Source organism: Emydura macquarii, unplaced genomic scaffold (assembly GCF_026122565.2).
Source record: "Emydura macquarii macquarii isolate MOO-44397 ecotype Brisbane River unplaced genomic scaffold, CSIRO-AGI_Emac_v2 contig_499, whole genome shotgun sequence".
In the NCBI taxonomy this organism is placed as follows: domain Eukaryota; kingdom Metazoa; phylum Chordata; order Testudines; family Chelidae; genus Emydura; species Emydura macquarii.
Window position 1 is genome coordinate 5,300,391 of NW_027130636.1, and position 19,201 is coordinate 5,319,591.

General features: G+C 42.5%; 1 protein-coding gene across 2 annotated transcripts in view; it reads right to left on the minus strand.

Annotated features, from left to right (window-relative positions):
• NGEF (neuronal guanine nucleotide exchange factor) overlaps window positions 1-19,201 on the minus strand; it is a 75,941-nt gene that overhangs the window by 15,718 nt on the left and 41,022 nt on the right. For both annotated transcript variants that reach the window (XR_010918143.1, XM_067538810.1), the window contains exons 6-10: window positions 14,335-14,609; window positions 5,091-5,251; window positions 4,716-4,868; window positions 2,457-2,586; window positions 1,126-1,200 (exon numbers count right to left, since the gene is read on the minus strand). Coding sequence is in view for 1 of the 2 variants with exons in the window: in XM_067538810.1 (XP_067394911.1) it covers window positions 1,126-1,200; window positions 2,457-2,586; window positions 4,716-4,868; window positions 5,091-5,251; window positions 14,335-14,609 (794 nt within the window). In the remaining variant the exon portion in view is untranslated. The remainder of the gene's footprint in view (window positions 1-1,125; window positions 1,201-2,456; window positions 2,587-4,715; window positions 4,869-5,090; window positions 5,252-14,334; window positions 14,610-19,201) is intronic.

Genomic DNA, 19,201 nt, shown 5'->3' on the forward strand with positions numbered 1-19,201 from the left:
AGCTTCAGGGTATGATCTAAAAACAACTGGCCCTCGCACTTGCTGGAAGGCAGGATGCAAAAATATAGTCGTATGAATATTCTAAAACATCATTGTCAGCTTTAGAGATCTTTGCCTTTGATTTATCTTGAATGATCTTCAGCCAATAAGCTTCCTTGACTATTCCAGGCCATACCTGAAAGCCCTACATAGGCTTTTCTTTTTGGTTTTTACAAATCTGACACTGCACCATCAACTGGAAAGCTGACATTTTAGCACAGCTTTAAATTTAATGCATTATATTTTATTTAAATCATAATCCAGGATTTATTAAGTACCACAGACTGCTACTAATAAAGAAGGGTATGGCACCTGTCAAATGTTTCAAAGGCCCTGGAAAATCTTATCCCCAACAAACAGCTGTAGAAAGTTTCAGGATGGCTAAACATTTAGCACAGAAGTCATCACAAGTACTGTCACATATAGACAGAGTCAGAGGACCCTGACCCCCCTCCAACCCCCCCAAAGTGAAAGATTCCACAAGGCCTTCCCCATGTTCTGTGACTATCCCAAAATGTGTACTTTGGCAGGCTGTGCTGGAAATAACTAATACAATTGAACTTCCCCTCTCTATCACACCTGCCTATAGGCCTCCTGGGAATGGGAGTACACCCATTAAGCATTCATAAAAAGCACCTCATTAAAGAAACTACTATTCTAGGTGAGAAAAGTAAGTTGCACTGTACTCCAGGATGAAATCCAGCCCCCATACAGTCCACGGCTGACTGCAGCTAATTAAATAGATCTCCCCATGGAATCCATCACCTTCAAGTACCTACAAAAACCATTCGTATTCTCTGAAACATGGAGGCAACTTTTCTCTCTAGAATCTTCTCCAGAGCAAACAGACAGTCTTTTAATCGGAACAATTCATCTACTGCCTATTAATTGCTAGTATTGTCTGCCCTTGGGGGAAAAATAAGGGGAAACAATTATTCTGAAACACACTGGCCCAAATGTATCTCTGACATAAATCCACTGAGGTCAGTGGAATTGCACCAGGAATGCATGTGGCCCAGTACCTTTTTTAAGACACTGAACATGCTGGGTAATTCTCAGTCCTCTGAAATTTGCCACCAGACTTACGGTTTCCAGCTCCTTGTGTGCTTCAAGAGCAGTGGTTTCCCTCTCTGATTTCTCTTCCACTTTCTTTAGAATATTCTGTACAGGAAGCAAAGACACTGTTAATTTTCTCCTTGCTACATAGCACAGAACATTTTTCAGACACTGCAATCCTCTTGGCCAAATTTTACTATCAACAGTAATAAATACAGGATAAGTAACAGAATATGGAGTCTTTCCCCAAGAGGCTGCTGTTTCAGACCTATCCCCATATTGGCAGTAACTGAAAGCTGTTCCCATTAAAAGGCTGTTAAGTGACTTGTGTAAAATGAGTGTCATGATCTCAGACCAGTAGCTAGTGGACAAGCACATACTTTATTAAAAGCCACTAGAACCGGCACCAATAGGCCATGCTGTTGGTGATCTCAATAGATAGCATGTCGCTCTGATCAAATTATCCCCCCATCACTAGAAGGGAGCCCTCCAGGGCAGAGTTATGGTACACTGGAAGGCGGTGAGGGAATGGCTACTGTTGTTGGACTTGTTCTGTGGATAGAGATTTCCAAAGCTGTACATTACCACAACTTCTCTCAAGTACTACATTCTCACAAACACCTATACATGCACGCAGCCCAGGATAAGGTGGGCTCTTCAGTTAAGTGCTGGGGAAGCACCAGTGAAGCAGTGTGAAGAGACACTTGGTGCTCATAAATAATTGTCTAGCTCTTAGTGTAAGGGGATGCTGCTGTGGAGAAGTTTCAGATAATGTGTGAGAGAAGGCGACTGTTGTCACTTTTATTGTGGGTATAGTGTCCTTGGATATTGGGTAATTTCTTTGCAGGGAAGTTTCCTATAGAAGAAAATACTGAGTTGCGTCTTAAGTGGCTGTTCTCCATTAACTCCTTTGGCTGTGGATCTCCCACTTCCAGTGTCCCATAGACCTGACTCTGCACCAAACCTGATTATACAAGAATCCAGCTGTTCTGCACCCTGCCCATATGTGTGCACACTCCTCTGACTACATCACTCTGCCTTCCTGACCTTTCATCCAGCCGGTCTACGCTTCCTCATCTCCTGAACCAGCATTGTCCCATCTCATCCCTGGTTCTGCATGGCACCACTTTCCTGAACAACTGCCACTCACCTCCCTACACCCTCACTCCACTCCTTCAAAACCCTGATACTATACTGCTTCTCCTAGCTTGGATACTGATTCCAACTAAGACATGGGCTGGGGGTGGGCGGAGAGCATGTAAATGTGTGTGTCTGTGTGTCGGAGAACATGAAAACTCTGGCTAGGGGAGTTCTGGAGAGAGCAAGGAGGACTGTCAGAAGACAGCGGAGAGGAGCTGTACCTGCACCAGTAGCTTTAGCCGAGTGATCCTCTGAAATGGCAAAATCAAAAAGGAAGAGAAGGGCAGGCCTTTGCACTTGGGATCCATCTCCAACTGTGATATCACCTCCCGGAAAGCTGTCTTGTCTTGGCTGAAAATAGACAGACAGATTGAGAGTGCTTTGATCACTTCCTTGTACCAGGCCAGTGTTTGGAATGGGCACGTCTGTGTGTGCTGCTTTCCACATTACTCCCTTCCCCAGAGACAGCATCTGCCTGGTCCTCTCTTCACTAAAGGAGAAAATAAATTCACTGAACACGCCTAGGTGTGTTTTGGCTTAAGTTTGGGTCTATTTATAGCATTAGAGGATGGAAAAATAGCCTTAATGTACAAGTCACTGGAGTGGATTCACATGTGTAGCACATATAGATTTAGCAGCACATGCTGTGTGTGTAGGAGTGTGCGAATGGGGTGTGTGTCCAAGTACATGAGTCAGAGGCATAATGATACATTTTTACACAGTTGGATCATTGTGGCAAGGTAAAATCTACACAGTCATAGGAACAAGACATGCCCTAAAGCAACTCAATCTCAGATAGTCTTAACTGTTACTGACTGATGAAAATCTTACCTGGCATCTTATCTGGCACTGCACCAAATCAGCTCACACTGCTGGAGATCCATCTGGCATTGCTAGGGTTCTGCGACTTGGAGTTCTCAGTGGTGGAGGTAATGCCAGCATGAACACAGTGTTGCAATGAGGAATCTCACAAGTCCCAACTGGTATGAAAAAAGCACTACTCTAAGAAAACTCCCCCCTATGTGATGTGCTTTCTGGCAGTTGCAAGGACCTGCTATGAGGAAGCTTATGCTATTGGAGTTCTAGCTGACAAAAACAGCACAGATGTGAGGATACTATTAATTCTGTTTGAAATCTGTCTTTAATGAAGGTACTTGGAAATGCACAGTAGAAGTTTAAACAAAAGAATTATACATAAGGTGGGTGGGTATTTTTGTTTGCATGACTGCTTGAATTAACAAATCCAAGATGGGTTGTAATTGTGTGCCTGAGAAAACATAGAGCTAAATGTAGAGGGAAACACCAACATACAGCTGCAGAAAAGCACTGCAAAGTTTTCCTGCTTGCTTGAAGCTTGACTAAATCATCTCATTTTTTAAACTGATCATTCTTTCCCAGACACAGAAGAGTCTGCACTTCAAATTACTTCTCCAGGAACCACCCTAAGTCCCTTTAGTGATGTCACACAATCCAGGCAATCTTCTGTTTCTCTTCTGGGCTCAGCCAGCTGCTCTAGTCAAATTGTTCATATTCTGAGACTTCTTTGTGTTACTTGTGCCCCACAAGGCATTGCTCAACACTTAGGTGCACGACATTTGAAAAGAGCAGTCTATCAAACCTAGCAGAGAGTTCACTTTTAGCAGAGGATCCTGTAGGTCTGTTAGTGTGTCCTTTTGGGGTTAAAGTGAGGGAGCTGGAGAGCAGAGAGAGGAAAGGGGTGGTACTCTTCCATATTCATCAGAATTTAGCTAACATGGTTGTTGCTAAAATGTACAGGGCAAAATCTGTAACTGACTGGCTTGGAAAAAATCTACCACATCATAGCTAAGGAGAAATTAATTCATTTGCTCAGAGAAAAATGACTAGGGGCCCCTTATTTTGATCTCGTAAAAGAAAATTTCTAGCTGGCTATCAGAAACGTATAGGATTTGAATATACTGAGAACACCCTTAGGAAAAAAATCCTCTGGTCCAGGTCACCTACACTTAGTGCAGGATGAGGATAGGGTGCGGAAAGTGGCTTTATATTCTTCAAGAAGAGAATTTATGAGCTCTGCATAGGACACATGCCTTTCTGAGAATCTCAGGAGGGCTGCAGCTAGACTCAGTACCAAAAAGCTGAGATCATACAACTATCTTTATCTTCATAACTTTTGCCTCTACCTGCAGTTCACATTTATGCAGATTTTACAGCTTTGTGCTCCACTGTTTACACTGTGTGTTGCTTGCGCTTTGTAAATGACAACTCCATTGCTAGTTTTCAACCTTGTCATCTGACCCTTCAAATAAAATTAAATCTGTATGTTTTGTTTAAATAGATTCAGCTCCAGTTCAGGGAAAGAGTAGGGCTCATATTTTCCAAACTAGTTTACCACTTCCCTGCAAATGCCAAAGTTAAAAATGAAACGCTGACATCTTGAATACAAAATCTGGTGGTTGGATTTTTTGACAAATAATTCAGGGTCAAAGAACAGCACTCACAGAATTTGCTTGTAAGCTCTCTCCTGGTAGGTCTGGTTGGAGACGTAGGTTACGTACACCGAGAAGTGATTAACTGTGTGCTGGTAGACAATGTCGCACACATCTGAGATCACAATGTTCTCTTCCACCCGCTGCTCCAGGTCCAAGAGGAAACTAGATCAGAAACCAAGAATTCATATTAATCATGACCTGCAGTTAAAGTCTCAGACCCAAATCACTTGGAGGGTAAACAAGTACCACTGCAGCCTCCTTAAAAGGGATTAAGTCTTCACCCAGCCGACCCCTTTATCCCCCCAGAATAGAAGTCATCTGAGCTAGTAGCAAGACCCTGTTCCCAACTCAACAGAGCCAAAAGGCTAATAGCAGTTGTCTTACCGCTCACTGACAGCCATGACATCCAGGACGTTGGAGAAGAGGATGTGAGCCTCGGATGGATGCAAGATCTTTTTCAGACGTTCATTCTCCATGAAGTGAGATACCAGCAGATTCAGACTCTTGTAGTATGAGGCTTCAGAAGTGACCAGTTCAAACATGGCCTTGAGGAAAATCCCAAAAAAGAAACATTAACAACACAGTAATGGGATGAGAGTTGATACCATTCGTTGTGCATTCTACCTGTAAAAAGATACTCTGAAAACTCACAGGCTTGCTTAGTGATGAGCACATTCATACTACGTGCTACTGACACCATCCTGTACGGTTAACCATCCACTCCTGAATCAGTCAGTTGGGTTCCAAAACGCAGTGAAAGCTTCAAGTGTGCACTAGTGACATCCCCTGATGTACTATATGATTGTTGCTAGGAAAGTGACTATAAACCTGTACCTTGGTACGACACACAGCTTCTGCTTCTGCCTCTTCTTTTGGGTCCTGCATGATTAGTTTACTAACCAAACAAAGCTGCACTGCAGAGCCAACCCTACTGTAACATTGTTGTAGAAAAGCAATGTAGTATCAAAAACATATGGCTCACCAGTAACTGGAGTTCCTCAAGAACTATGTTGAATGTGCCTGTGCATACCATACGAGCCTGGAATACTCTAGAAAACTTCGACCGTTTCGGGGGGGGGGAGACCTTGCCTCAAGCCGTGGAACAGTCCATGCAAGACTATATAATGAGGCCTAGCCCTGCCACACTTTTCAGTTCCTTCCACTTCAGCATCTGTACGACGACGAGGAAGATGCGGGGAATGGGCAATTGTACTGATGTTCTACTTGATGAATTCCAGTTATGGATGAATCACTTTTTTTTCTCTTTTGAGTAGGTTCGATACAGATCCCCTCTAGGGAGACTGGCAAGCAATGAGGACCTCCAAGGAGGTGGTACTGAAGACGGTATCAACTAAAGAGTAATTGCAGAATTGCTCTTCCTGTAAGGCCGTACACGTCTAGAACCCAGGCCTGTAGAGTGACCAGGCAGCTGACGGCTCCAGGCTGTCACCCAGCTGCAGCTGTAACCAATTTGCACTCCACTTCCCACAACCTGCTGTGGCCATAGACCATGCGAAGATGTGCCTCAAGTTGTGCCTGGCTTCTGATCAGTTCCCTACCCTATATAAACTCAAGGAGCATTCCAGGAAGTGTCCAGGCAACAGCACGGATTTACTGTAGCTACCGTGACAATTCCTGCTCCTTGCCCTTGAGTTCCTGGCTTGACCTCAGCTTAATTTGGACTTTTCCTGACTTGGACCTTGAAACCTGACTCGGACTCTGACCCTTGGTATTGACTTGACCTGGCCTTGATCTGACTACCAACTCCTCTGCTACTCCCAGCCCCAGGTTTTCCCCTTCTCTGACCCTTGGTCCTGACTGCCCTTGTTGGGATCCTGAGGGTTTCTTGACCACCGTAGCCCATGATGATGGCCCACCCTTGAGGAAACCTGGAAGTAATGGGCCACTCCCAAGAGGAGCTCCCGACACATCGAGTCCAATGATCTAACAGCTCAAAACAGAGAACCCAGGTCTGTGCAGGCTGAACACCCCGCTCCATGAGGAAAACAGGGCTCTATGGGCCCAGCTGGTACAGCACTCTGCAGACAACCAGATGCTATGAGAGCAGGTGGCCCAGTTGCAGGATGAGACATACATGCACTGCGGCTGCGTGTCCAGACCTAGTCTCCCTGCCAGAACATTTCAATGGGGACTGTCAAAAATGGAAGGGGGACTGTCAAAAATGCAGGAGGGTTGCTGCCCAATGTTGCCTGCTGTTTCTGCTCCGGATTCGAGTCTTAATCCACTGACCAAGCGAAAGCAGGACTTGTTGCTTGCCACCTGATGGGAGATGTGTTGGACTGGGCCTCACCCCTACTCCAAGGCGCGAGGCCAATGCGATTGAACTGGGATGTCTTCCTCCAAGTATTCTCTGCCATATTTGATGATCCCCACCACGCCTGCTCGATAGAGGTGGCTCTGCACAAACTCCAGCAGACGCAGGGTCCAGCCTCTTCCTGTTCCCAATGGCCTCCAAATGGACCCAAGAAGGTGGAGGTGGTACAAATCTGGGCGCTCCCCCCAAGATATCAAGGAACTACAGTGCTTCCTGTGGTTCATTAACTTTTATAGGCGCTTCATCTCTGGGTTTTCAGGCCAAACAGCCCCACTGACAGCGCTTCTCCTGGTCTCTGCAGGCTCAAAGACCAACTTTACCAGAGCCCCATCCTGACCCAGCACAACCCTTCATCATTGAGACTGATGCCTCCAATGTGGCAATTAGGGCTACATTCTCTCAAAGACATGGTCCCCAACAGCACCTCCATCCTTGAGCCTACTATTCACGAACACTAACTCTGGCTAAACAGAACTATAAAATTCTAGATAAAGAGCTTCTTGTCATCAAAGCAGTCTTTGAAGAATGGCACCATTATCTGGAGGATGCATGATACCTAGTTTAGGTATACATGGATCCAAAAAAATTAGAGTACCTCTGCCAAGCCACAGCATTGACCCAAAGGCAGCTTTGCTGGGTTCTATTTGTCTCACACTTCAGTTTCACCATCACTCACTACTTGGGGACCCAGAACAAGACCACCAATGCCTTGTCCTTAAAAGAGGAATATCTTGCCAGCCAAGAACCCCCCCACCTGAAGTCTCCACGCATTCTTAAGCCCCAGAACGTCCTGGATGTTATGATTCCCCAAGACCTCATGTCACTGATCTGTTCAGTGACAGGGAAGGAGCCTCGAGAGAGCAAGCCAGGGGCACCACCAGATCCAGGATGGCTTGCTCAATGTCAAGGGCTGCTTGTACGTTCTGCTGGGGACCCCCCTCAGTTAGAGGTACTATGGCTCTGTCATGACACACCATTAGCAGTCCAACTAGGATGCTTCAAGACTCTCTGTATGGCCACTCATTCCTTCTGCTGGCCCCAAAAGTGCACTGCAATCCACTCATACGCTGGTTCATGTGAGACATGTGCCCGCACTAAGATGCCATGCTCAAAACCTCTTGGTACCCTACTGCCTTCTGAGACCCTGTCCAGCCATTACCCTAGACTTCATAGTCAAGCTCCTTGTGTCTAATGGGCACTGAAGTCCTCACCATGGTCAACTGACAAAAATGGTCCATTTTGTCCCCACTACACACCTGCCCTCTGCAGAATAGACAGCCCAGCTCCTGGTGACTCATGTCATCCATCTCCAAGGACTCCTGGAATGATCATAAGTGCTCAAGGTCCAAGTCTGTGTAGAAGTTTTGGTGCGAAACTGTATGATTGCTTGGGGTCCACACTTACACATCAACTGCCTATCACCCACAAACTGACAGTCTGAACGAGCAAATCTAGTTTTAGACCAATACTACTGTTGCTTCACAAACTTCACCCAGGACAACTAGTCAAGCCTCTTACCTCAAGTGGAGTTTGCTTACAACACCACTGACCATGTCTCCATTGGGAAGAGTCCATTCTATGCAATCTGTAACTTCCACCCCCATCTCCACTGAGCCATACCTGTCAACTCTACCAAACCTGCAGCTGCTGACTGGGTGCAGCTGATCCATGAGGTCCAAGAAGGACACAAGGCTCATTGGCCAAGGAGGACTACAAGCAGTACGCTGACCACTGGTACCAGGAAGGCCTGGCATGCACTATTGGGCAAAAAGTGTGACTCTCAGCAAAAAAAATCTCCGCAAAAAATGAGCCACGGCGTAAACTGGACCACCGATACCTCAGGCCATACTCCATCAGTCAGATAATTAACCCAGTGACTGTGAAGCTCCAGTTATCCAAGTTCCTCAGAATACATCCAGTGTTTCATGTATCCCTGCTAAAATCCTATATTGACAACCCCTTTACTCACTGGGGTCAACCATAACCCTCTCCAGTGCGGGTCCAAGGACACACGAGTATGAGGCCACGAAATACTAGACTCAAATCTCCCTTTGCTACCTCACAGACTAGGAGAACTACATCTCAGGAGAGCAATCCTGGGAGCCTGTGTCTCATGTCCATGCCCTCAACCTAATAGCAGCCTTCAATGAGGCCCATCCTGCCAAAATAGGGCTGATAGGGAGCACCCCGAGTTGGGGAAGAAGGGAAATGTAAGGCTCCACAGGTCTAGAACCTAGGCCTGTAGAGCTCCCAGGCAGCTGCAGCTCCAGACCACCACCTAGCTGTGGCTGTAACCCACTTGTACTTCACTTCCCATGACCTGCTGTGAACACAGAGCATTGGAAGTGCCCCCTCAAGGGTTTTACAGCCAGCAGCCCTATGGCTCCTAATCAGCTCCCTTCCCCTATATAAACCCCAGGGGTGTTCCATGAAATATCCAGGCAACAGTGTGGATCTTCTGTAGCTGTCAAGACAGTTCCTGCTCCTTGCCCTTGAATTCTTGGCTTGACCTCGGCTTGTTTTGGATTTTGCCTCTTGAAACCCTGACTCAGACTCTGATCCTTCCTATTGATCCTGGCTTGGAGTGGACTACAAACTCCTCTGCTACTCCCAGCCTCAGGTTTGCCCCTGCTTTGATCCTCGGCCCTGACTGCCCTTGTTGGGATCCTGACACTCTCAAACTGGGCATCAGACCCTGAGGCAAGAGTAATGATTCAGGAAAGGTATGGCCTGAGCTCCTAGCAGCAGCATTGATGTGGCTTGTTTCCCCATCTGCAAACTAGGGAAAACACCACCTACCTCAGAGGGGTGTTGCAACAGTTAACTCATTGTCTGTTAGGTGTTCAAATACTACATTAATAGGGCACTCTACAAATGTCATTGTTTAGTGTTGTAAGTTTACTCAGTGATGTACAAGAAGTGAGCTGTGCCAAATAAATAACTGGAACCCACAATGGAATTACTCAGGTTGGGAAGGCTGTGCCTTTGTTGGAGCTGTTGGAGAAAGGAAAACACTTCATCTGAATGAGGCAAACCTCCATAAGGATTCACTATAGTGTATGTTAGGAATTTCTCTTTGAGTCACTTCTTTGAAGTCAAATCCGTCTTTTGAATTCCTGAAACAACAAAATACCAATTCCACTGATGTAGACCCCAAATTCCATTCTAGACAGTGATGGAGCTGGGACCAGGAAAAGAGGAATGGCAGATGCAACTTAGTGCGTGATGTGGCTTCCTCCTCTCTTTTGGAAAGCATCGAACAGGCATCTCGTAGATCAATGGTATCAAATGTCCAGGTCATTTGATGTATTTGTGTGGTGTTGATGGAATATTTAATTTCTGCAAAATCTAATTTTTTTAAAGAAAAGAGCTTCTAACCTCAGGGTTGCAAAGATAACCATAGAAAACTTAAACCAATTGTAAACTGATGCAATGTTATCTTCCTGAGTCTGCAGACAGCCAGAAACAATGGCTTAGAAGTATAGACTACACTACCCTATCAGTCTCATAGGATGTTAACTAATGATGACACTTTAAATGAAGCATTAACTATGTCATTGCTGATCATTTTAGCAGATGGAATGAGATGAGTGAAAGTGAAGATCCTGGAGGAATTAGGAGTTGCTACAGGGAAAGAAATGCAGAAAGAAAAAAGTAAGTAGTTCTAAAGTTTAAGCTTGTTTTAAATAAATACATATATATAATCAATATATAAATGAGAAAATAAGGCATTAACAAACCATAACTAGAAGATTAGTAACTAAATAAATCACATTCAAGCCCTGATTTTTTTAGCACAAATCCAAGTGATACTACTGGACGTTCTACTGTGGGATTTAGCGATGGTATGTAGTTCTAAATTTATAAGCAAAGAACAGGCAATAGATAACAACCAAATATAGTCACCTCCACCAAATAAAAGCAACTCCCCTGTTACAGATAGGCAAGAAGAAAGGTTAGCTCAGTACTTGAGCAGTCCACAGGACAACAATTCTGTTTTGTAGTAACTTTTGGGTTTTGACATTTTTTGTTCCACACTGGAATGAAAATAAAACCTTTTGGAAGTTTTTGCAAACATGGAATTGGGGTTGGAGGGAAAGTGGGGAGAGAGAGAGACTGACTCTTGACACTCCTTAAGAGCAGAGTTTTTCATCCCTGAACACTCTGAATTAGCAGTGACTTGAAACTGGTCTCAAGCTCCTGGGCTGGTGCCCTAACCACCAGGCTACAGAGCGTCAGAGTTAATATCTGTTGGTCGTGTTATCATAGAATCATAGGAGTGGAAGGGACTTCAAGAGGTCATCTAGTCAAGTCCTCTGCACTCAAGGCAGGACTAAGTATTATCTAGATCACCCCTGACAGGTGTTTGTCTAATTTGCTCTTAAAAATCTCCAATGACAGAGATTTCACAACCTCCCTGGGCAATTTATTCGAGTGTTTAACTATCCTGACAACTAGGAAGCTTTTCCTAATATCCAATTTAAACCCATTGCTTCTTGTCCTATCCTCAGATGTTAAAGAGAACTATTTTTCTCCCTCCTCCTTGTAACAACCTTTTATCTACTTGAAAACTGTTGTCATGTCCACCCTCAGTCTTCTCTTCTCCAGACTAAACAAACCAACTTTTTCAATCTTCCCACACAGTTCATGTTTTCTAAACCTTTAATAATTTTTGTTGCTCTTCTCTGGGCTTTCCCCAATTTGTCCAAATCCTTCCTGAAATGTGGCGCCCAGAACTGGACACAATATTCTACTTGAGGCTTAATCAGCGCAGAGTAGAGCAGAGGAATTAGTTCTTATGTCTTGTTTCTGCTAATACATCCCAGAATGATGTTCGCTTTTTTTGCAACAATGTTACACTGTGGACTCATATTTCGCTTGTGACCCACTATGACCACAGGTCTCTTTCCACAGTAATCCTTCCTAGATAGTCATTTCCCATTTTGTCATGTGACCAGAGAGACTTGGATCCAAAAATCTTCCTTACAAAAATTTAATCAAAACAAATATGTCTCTATGAAATGTTTTGGCTTTGAACAGCATATTTTGCCAAAATTTCATTTTGGTTAAAATGTTCTGATGAGATTGACTCAGCTCCTAACATACCTTGAAACCAGTAAAGCTGTGGAAGAAAAAGCCAATATAGGAAAATCAATACAGATTGCAGTGGATGGAAGGAGACAGAATGGAGTAAAGTTGTAATGGGAACAAGAGGGACAGATTGAAAGGGAGAGAAGAGGACAGAACAGGGAAGAAAAATGAATTGGACAACAGAGTCCTATGTGAGATTGACACTAACAATGCTCAGCATATAATTTTTGACACTCATGCTGAAGAAATTTCCCTATAACTGTTTCAACTAAATAAATCTTGATTAAAATATTTCTTCTTAATTCTGTGTAACCAACTTTTCACAGTCTAATATCTTGGTGACACAATTTGTTTTTAACCTCAAGTAGTACTAATACACTCAAGTCATTTAATTTACATTCACTTGTTCCAAGCCCTCCCCCATTACATTCACATTCTGTCACTTCCTCCAGGGCAGTTCACTGCAAGAACCTGAGTAATCTCTCTTCTGGCTTGTTCTTCTATTTTTTGCATCATTAAATTATCTTCCATATAGTTCAAGAATACCCTTAATGATTCATGTTTTGCTGTGCTTAATTCTCAGCAGATGTCTGGATAATTAAAGCTACCCATCGGTGATTTAGCTGTTTCTGATAATTGTTCCAATAGCATGTCATTTTTTGTCATTTCCTCCTGACCTCTGTGGTCTACAACACATGTCCATCGCGATTTCTTTTGCTTTTCCTATTCCTACGTTTTAGCCCACGTTATCCTGCAGTCAAACCTCCTGTTGTTTTATATTTTTCTGTTCTTGTATTTGCTTCTGATGTAAAGTGTACTACCTCATCCTTCTCTCCTCTTCATGTCTTGCCTATCCCTGGTCATAGCTCTATTAATATTCTAATCAGTGACTCACCATCCGCACCATATTTTGGTAGTGCAAATAAGGTCATAATTGGTGTCATGAAGTACCACTTCCTGCTCTTCCTCTCTGTTACCCAAATTTCTTGCATTATGTATTTTAAAAAAAGAGTTAATTCTATTGCTCCTTTTCCTGGTCATTGCTAACCCCATCATATCTTTTATTCAAGTCTTCTCTGCTTAAAGTGTTAGCTGTGGTGAACAACACTTCTTGCCCCATCTGTCCTATTCTAAAACCTATCTAAATTAACCCTGCTAGGTTTGAATAAAGCCAGCTGATACCACATATGCTCAAACAAAAAACCACTGTCTAGTCTTCACTCTCTGCAAAAGACATCTCAGAGTTATAAGAATACAAAGCGCTTGTGATGGGGTGTATGTACACCATCCTGGCTGAAGCATGAAGGGATTAAATCCCTCCTCTCATCTGAGAGGAAAAAATAGCCCAGAGAGACTGCCTGAGGTGCAAAGCCTTCAGATAGTAGCTAGAAACAGTGGCTCCCTTGGGCTGCTGAAAGGTGGAGCCAATTGCTGCCTCTCGGGAGCAGGGAAACCATAATGAACGGTTTCACTAATGTGAGCATCACTGCGACAGCCCCCACTCAACGCATTATTTGACACAGACCTATAAATTAACAGTACAAAAACAATGTCCAGAAATAGCATAGTCTGTGCAGTTAAAGTGCTCATGCATCCTTACTGACCCAGTTTTGTGTACTGCAACTGTCATTTTGTTTTAAAATAAGGACAGAATCCAAGTATCAACATTGTAAAATAAGGAAACTCCACAGGGACTGTAGGCCAACCTGTCTTTTTCCTTGAATTCCATTTATTTTAAATCATATTAAACTAAATAATTCTTCCTTGGAATAATAGAAAGTATGAGTCCTGCCTCTGACGCTGGAAGAGGATCATCTGGCATGGGGGGGGGGAGGTGTCAAAGAGGGTACTGTAATTAGTACTTCATTATTCCTGTACCGCCTTATAAATTAGTAGCAGCAGTGATGAGAAGCTATGCTCTCCATTATCACTACTGAAGTCTGTAGCAGCAAGCATCTCTTCTGGTGATGGGGTAGGGTATAGGACATCCTCATGCTCTTTGGAGAAAGGAAGTGAAGTTAATTAGCATTACATATGGAGGCATTTAATAGACCACAATTTGTCACTGGCTGAGGTGGAACTTCCTTATTTTTAAATGTTGATATTTTAACTTAAATGACTCCAGCCATACTGAATTTAAGCAAAAAAAAAAAAAAAAAAAAAACAGAGAAACTCTTTATTCCTTTTCCTGCCCTCCATTACCTCCTGAAGTTTGATCTCATCTGGCTGAAGGATATTCAGTACACCGCTGCTCCTGATCTCTGGAAGATCTTGCCACAAGTTAAATCTGGAGGTGGAGTTCCTGAGCAAGCTGATTTGGGGAAGGGTCCTGCTTTCTCCAGTATCTATGGGTTCTGCCTTGGAGGGTGTCTCCTCACCGGCTGAGCACTCCTCAGAATCTGTCTGTGAATCCTGCAGCCGCCTGGTTTCAATCTCCTGCAGTGTCGATTTATCTCGATATTCCTGATACAAGAGCCCTAGAAGCAAACATGATGGTTAGAGAGCTACTATTGAAAAAAATAGGGAAAAGAATATGGATTTATTTTGGATTTAATATTTTACATTAGTTCATCAAAGCAAAGATGTAGAAAGAATCCATTCCAGGGTGAAAGAAAAAGCCAAATTTTGATTTCCTACTCTCAACCAAAAAGAAGAAAGGATAAAATTGCAAAACTGGAAGTACATGCAGAATCCGATTAATCCGTCATCAGTTTCTATAAGTGAAAAGGGAACGGTCTCATTTCTCAGCAGGATCTTTAGAGACGTCTTTAAGAAAAGGCTCTTTCCTGTGTCTTTGTATGATGCTACTCTATTACTAAGTAGCAATAAGGGGTCTACATATTTGCTGGGGAGGTGGCATTATATAAATCTGTTTTGCTTTAAGTGACCGATCTAATCCTCATTAAACTCAAAGGAGTGTCTCCCATTGACTTTAATGGGGATAGGACCAGGTCCTTAGCAAGGAAGAGTAATCAGATCCTTAAAGCACTAGATAGACTAGGCATCAGGAGACCTGGTTTCTCTTCCTGTCTTTACCACTAACTTCCTGGGTGAATTTGAACATATCATTTAATTTCTCTGTGCCTCTATCCTCTATGATACTTCAGAGGTATAATGAAGATAAATTATTTAATGTTCATGAGATGCTTGAATACTATGGTGACAAGTGCCATAGAAAAATAAATACAACTTTAAAGGATAACTGCAATCATTTTATTCAGTCCAGCAGTCTTAAAGGCCACGTCACTATATTTAAACTACTAAATGTTACAACAATATGTAATTACAATTTACATTTCTGATCTTACAGTCTGGTGAAACAATATTTTTAGATGTATTCATTTAATTCAATGAATCTGGTAATCTCAACTCGCATCCTCAATGCTATGTTTCAATGCAGAAAAATGAGTTGGGTTTAGTGTTCAGAACAGACAACAGCAAGTCAGGATTCCTGAGTGTTATTCTTAGCTCTACCACTGGATTTTGCTGTATAGGAACATTATGAGATTTCTAGTGCCAGGAGGAAAAGAGAGAGCTACAAGAACAGGAAGATCTTAGTGGGGGAAACTAAAATAAATATCTCCAACTGAATGAAATAAAATCAGTTACATTTAAAACTACTCAAAGCCATAAATAATATCTAAATGTATTGGTATTGTGATTTATATATTTTGAGTGCATTCACTCTTAAGTTCCCATTGATTTTCCCAAAATTTCTTCATAATCTGGGGCAGGGAGAGTTCCACTGAATTAGGCAAAACTTGTTTTGATTTTCAGGAGCCTACCTCTAATAAAAGAAAACTACAAAATAATCTTGTACCTTGGAAGATTTAAGATCCAGTATTTCTCATAAGACTGTTGTTAGTTGTTCCATTTTGCCCTTTACAGTCATCTGGTGGAACCCAGAAAACCAATTGCTTGGATCTAAAATATAAATTACTAGATTTGATGACACATGAGTTCGCGCTAGTCTCCTGTTAGTCATTCACTCTATTTACTTAAGTTAAAAGAAGGAAATTTATATGATCTCCCTTGGTTTATACTTGAATCTTAGAAGTGTTGCAATTGTTAAATGAACAAGGATGCTGGTGTCAGCCATTGCATAAACACTTTATTTCGTGTTACTCAATAAGGCTTAAAAATCTATCTGGTGAAATGTATAAATGATATTGTATCTCAAACAGTTTTCATATATAATAATGTGAGTGACTGTTAATAATGTGAGCGACTGACTGTTAGGTCAGGAGTTAGTGTAGAAAGGACAGGAACATAGATGTCCTTATCTGTGAAATCTTGGAACCAGGTATTTAAATCTTCTTGAAACTCAGTACCAATTAGTGTTGAACCTATATTTCTAGACATACTGAATTATGATGGGCAAACCGTGGACGTAAGAAACACATTATCACATTTGTGAATGTATCCTATAAACTGATCTTTCTGGAAAGATACTAAAGACTGGATTAAAATAGCAATAGATTAGCTGTACCTTGAAAACCATACAATTTTCTGTGAGCTTCCTACACTATAAATGAAGAGAAGAGACTTCCCTTGAAGTTTATCACGATGCTATTTATATTATCTCTCACTGTCTACTATGCTGATATGGTATCAAACGTATTGTTATCTGTGAATTATCCGTAGTGTGCTCAGCCCTGTACATAACACAGGCCAGGTCATGTAATGGAATGTACAGAACATTTAAAGCCTGGGAAGGGAACCCACCTGAATCAGCACTGACTCAAGCGTCTGCTTAAATGCTTTGCTGCACTGGGGCCCAGAGTGCTCACTGGCTTATAGAATCAAGCTTTAGAAGAGCAGGGAAAGCTGGGAAATGCAGTCCTGGGGCATGGTGAGGAATAAGGGGAAAATATAAAAGACTATCTCTTCCACAATAGAGGAGACATTTGGAAGGAAGGAAGTTGTGCTGATGGGTCTTATCCTGAGACTTATGAGCAAGTAAACCCACATTGTTTTTGTTTTGTGTAATTGTGCTTTAGTCTCTTTGTAAACATTTAGAAGCAGACCCCTTTAATAAAGATCTGTCAGGCTGACTCTTTTCTTCTGTTTTTAGGGGAAGATGAAATCAAACACCAGGCAGTGAAATTCTTGTTTTGTTAATGGGTTCTTTATCTGAACCACCTTTCATTTGATCTGCCAAAGAGGAAAGACAACATCTCTTTCCTAAGGAGCCTTCAAGCCAAAAGCAGAGGCAAAGTAAGAATGACATAGACAGACTTGGATGACCAGAGGTAAGTTGTTACAGGGTGTTCCTAATAAGTCTGTAACACCACAATTAACTTAGAAGCAATAGTTTAGGTAGGATTGGAGAGAGAAACACATTTTAAAGAAGGATTTGAAGGTAGAGGGAGGGCTGCCTGGTGCTCATCAATCGGGACGGTGCTCCAAACATAGAGAAAATATGAAAGCATGAAGATGATAGTGGGAGAAGGATGGGTAGGAAGAATTTTGGGCAGAGCAAAGACAGCAAGAAGCCGAATACTAAAATATGAAAACAGAGATATAGGCAGTGATGGACTTGAGAAGAGCCTTGCTGGTAAGGATGAACTTGATATGGAAGGAGAGGGGAGTTAACGTGACTGGAGCAACAGGTGATCTTATCTGTAGTCTTTTGGGACAGACCGAAGGGAAGAGAGAATCAGCAAAGTCAAATAGGAGGCTATGGTACTTAAAGCAGGATATTATCATAACGTGGAGATACATTTTAGACAGATTGAAAGGAAGGAATTGAATTTTTAAGATGTTGAAGAAAGAGAAACTATGATCTGGGATTGGCCTGGATATGGGGACAGAAGAACAGAGAAGGAGTCAAAGATTACATTGAACATATGTTTATCTTTTGTTACAAGAGATTAAAAGATCAATGGCTGTCTGGGTATTAGCTGGTTAAGACTGCAAATCTTAGAGTCATAGTATGGAAGTATAGAATTGTTGTTGCGTTGATTTAAATGGCTAACGTTGTGGTTTACATCATGTACTATTTGTAGGTTTTGTATATGGTCATTTTGAACCTCTCTCTGCTTTTATTTTACTTCATTTTGTCCATTTGTATTGAAAATTGTATGTGATCATGGAATTAGACTGTATCATAACACATACACATGGGGATGAATTAAAGGTATACAGACAACCTTCATCCTGGCATTCACAATTTGATTGTTTGATTTTGCAACCTGAACTTACTTAATGCAGTTTTTTAATATTTTGTATGTAATAGTATGCACAGTCTAATGTTTACTGGAGCCATTAGGAATGAATTCTGGATCACTGCACTCATCTGGCATAGATTCCAAGTTTGGTCCCTTGAAAGTCAAAACACACGCACACTTCTTTCAGGAGGTAGAAGTTTACTCAGCCCTAATTTTAAAGCCTGCCCTGGACCCAAAACAGAGCTGAGCTCACCAATCCAAACCTGACTCAAGACTGTAAAGTTGTTTTCAGAACCGACTTGACCCAAATCCAACACTTCCTCCCGAGCCTGTGTCAGCGCCGCCACTTTGTCCTTGGTGCTCGGTCTGTGGGAGTTTCCCACTCACCACCCCTGTGCTTGCTATCCATCTCCTGCCAGAGGGATTGGCATGGTGGTAGCTGCGTTTCCCGCTACTGCAGGCCTTCACACTTCACTGAGCTGTGTGTGCTGTGGAGTGAGAGGTGCAATAATGCTAACCTGTATTATACTGTTTAGCTAGCAGGTTGTGCTGTGTGTAACACCTGATTTTAAACAAACCTCAGCCATGCCTGGCAGAGCATTAAGGCTCTTATGATTAAACACATCTGATATGTATAAGCAAGCTCGGTGACTAGTCCATATCCAGTACAGAAGAACATGACATGGTGTTAGGAGTAAATGAAGAATGTAGTCAGAAGGAACAGCAGCAAAGGGTGCAGGATCTCCTCACCATGCCACTCCATGCCCCAGAGAACTTCAGCTTTGACAAACCTTCACAATGAACAGACTGGGAGCAGTATTTTGCAAGATTTTTAATTGCAAACAAACTCCCCAAAGAAACTGAAAATACAGAGGGATCTTCTTGAATTTATGCTGCAG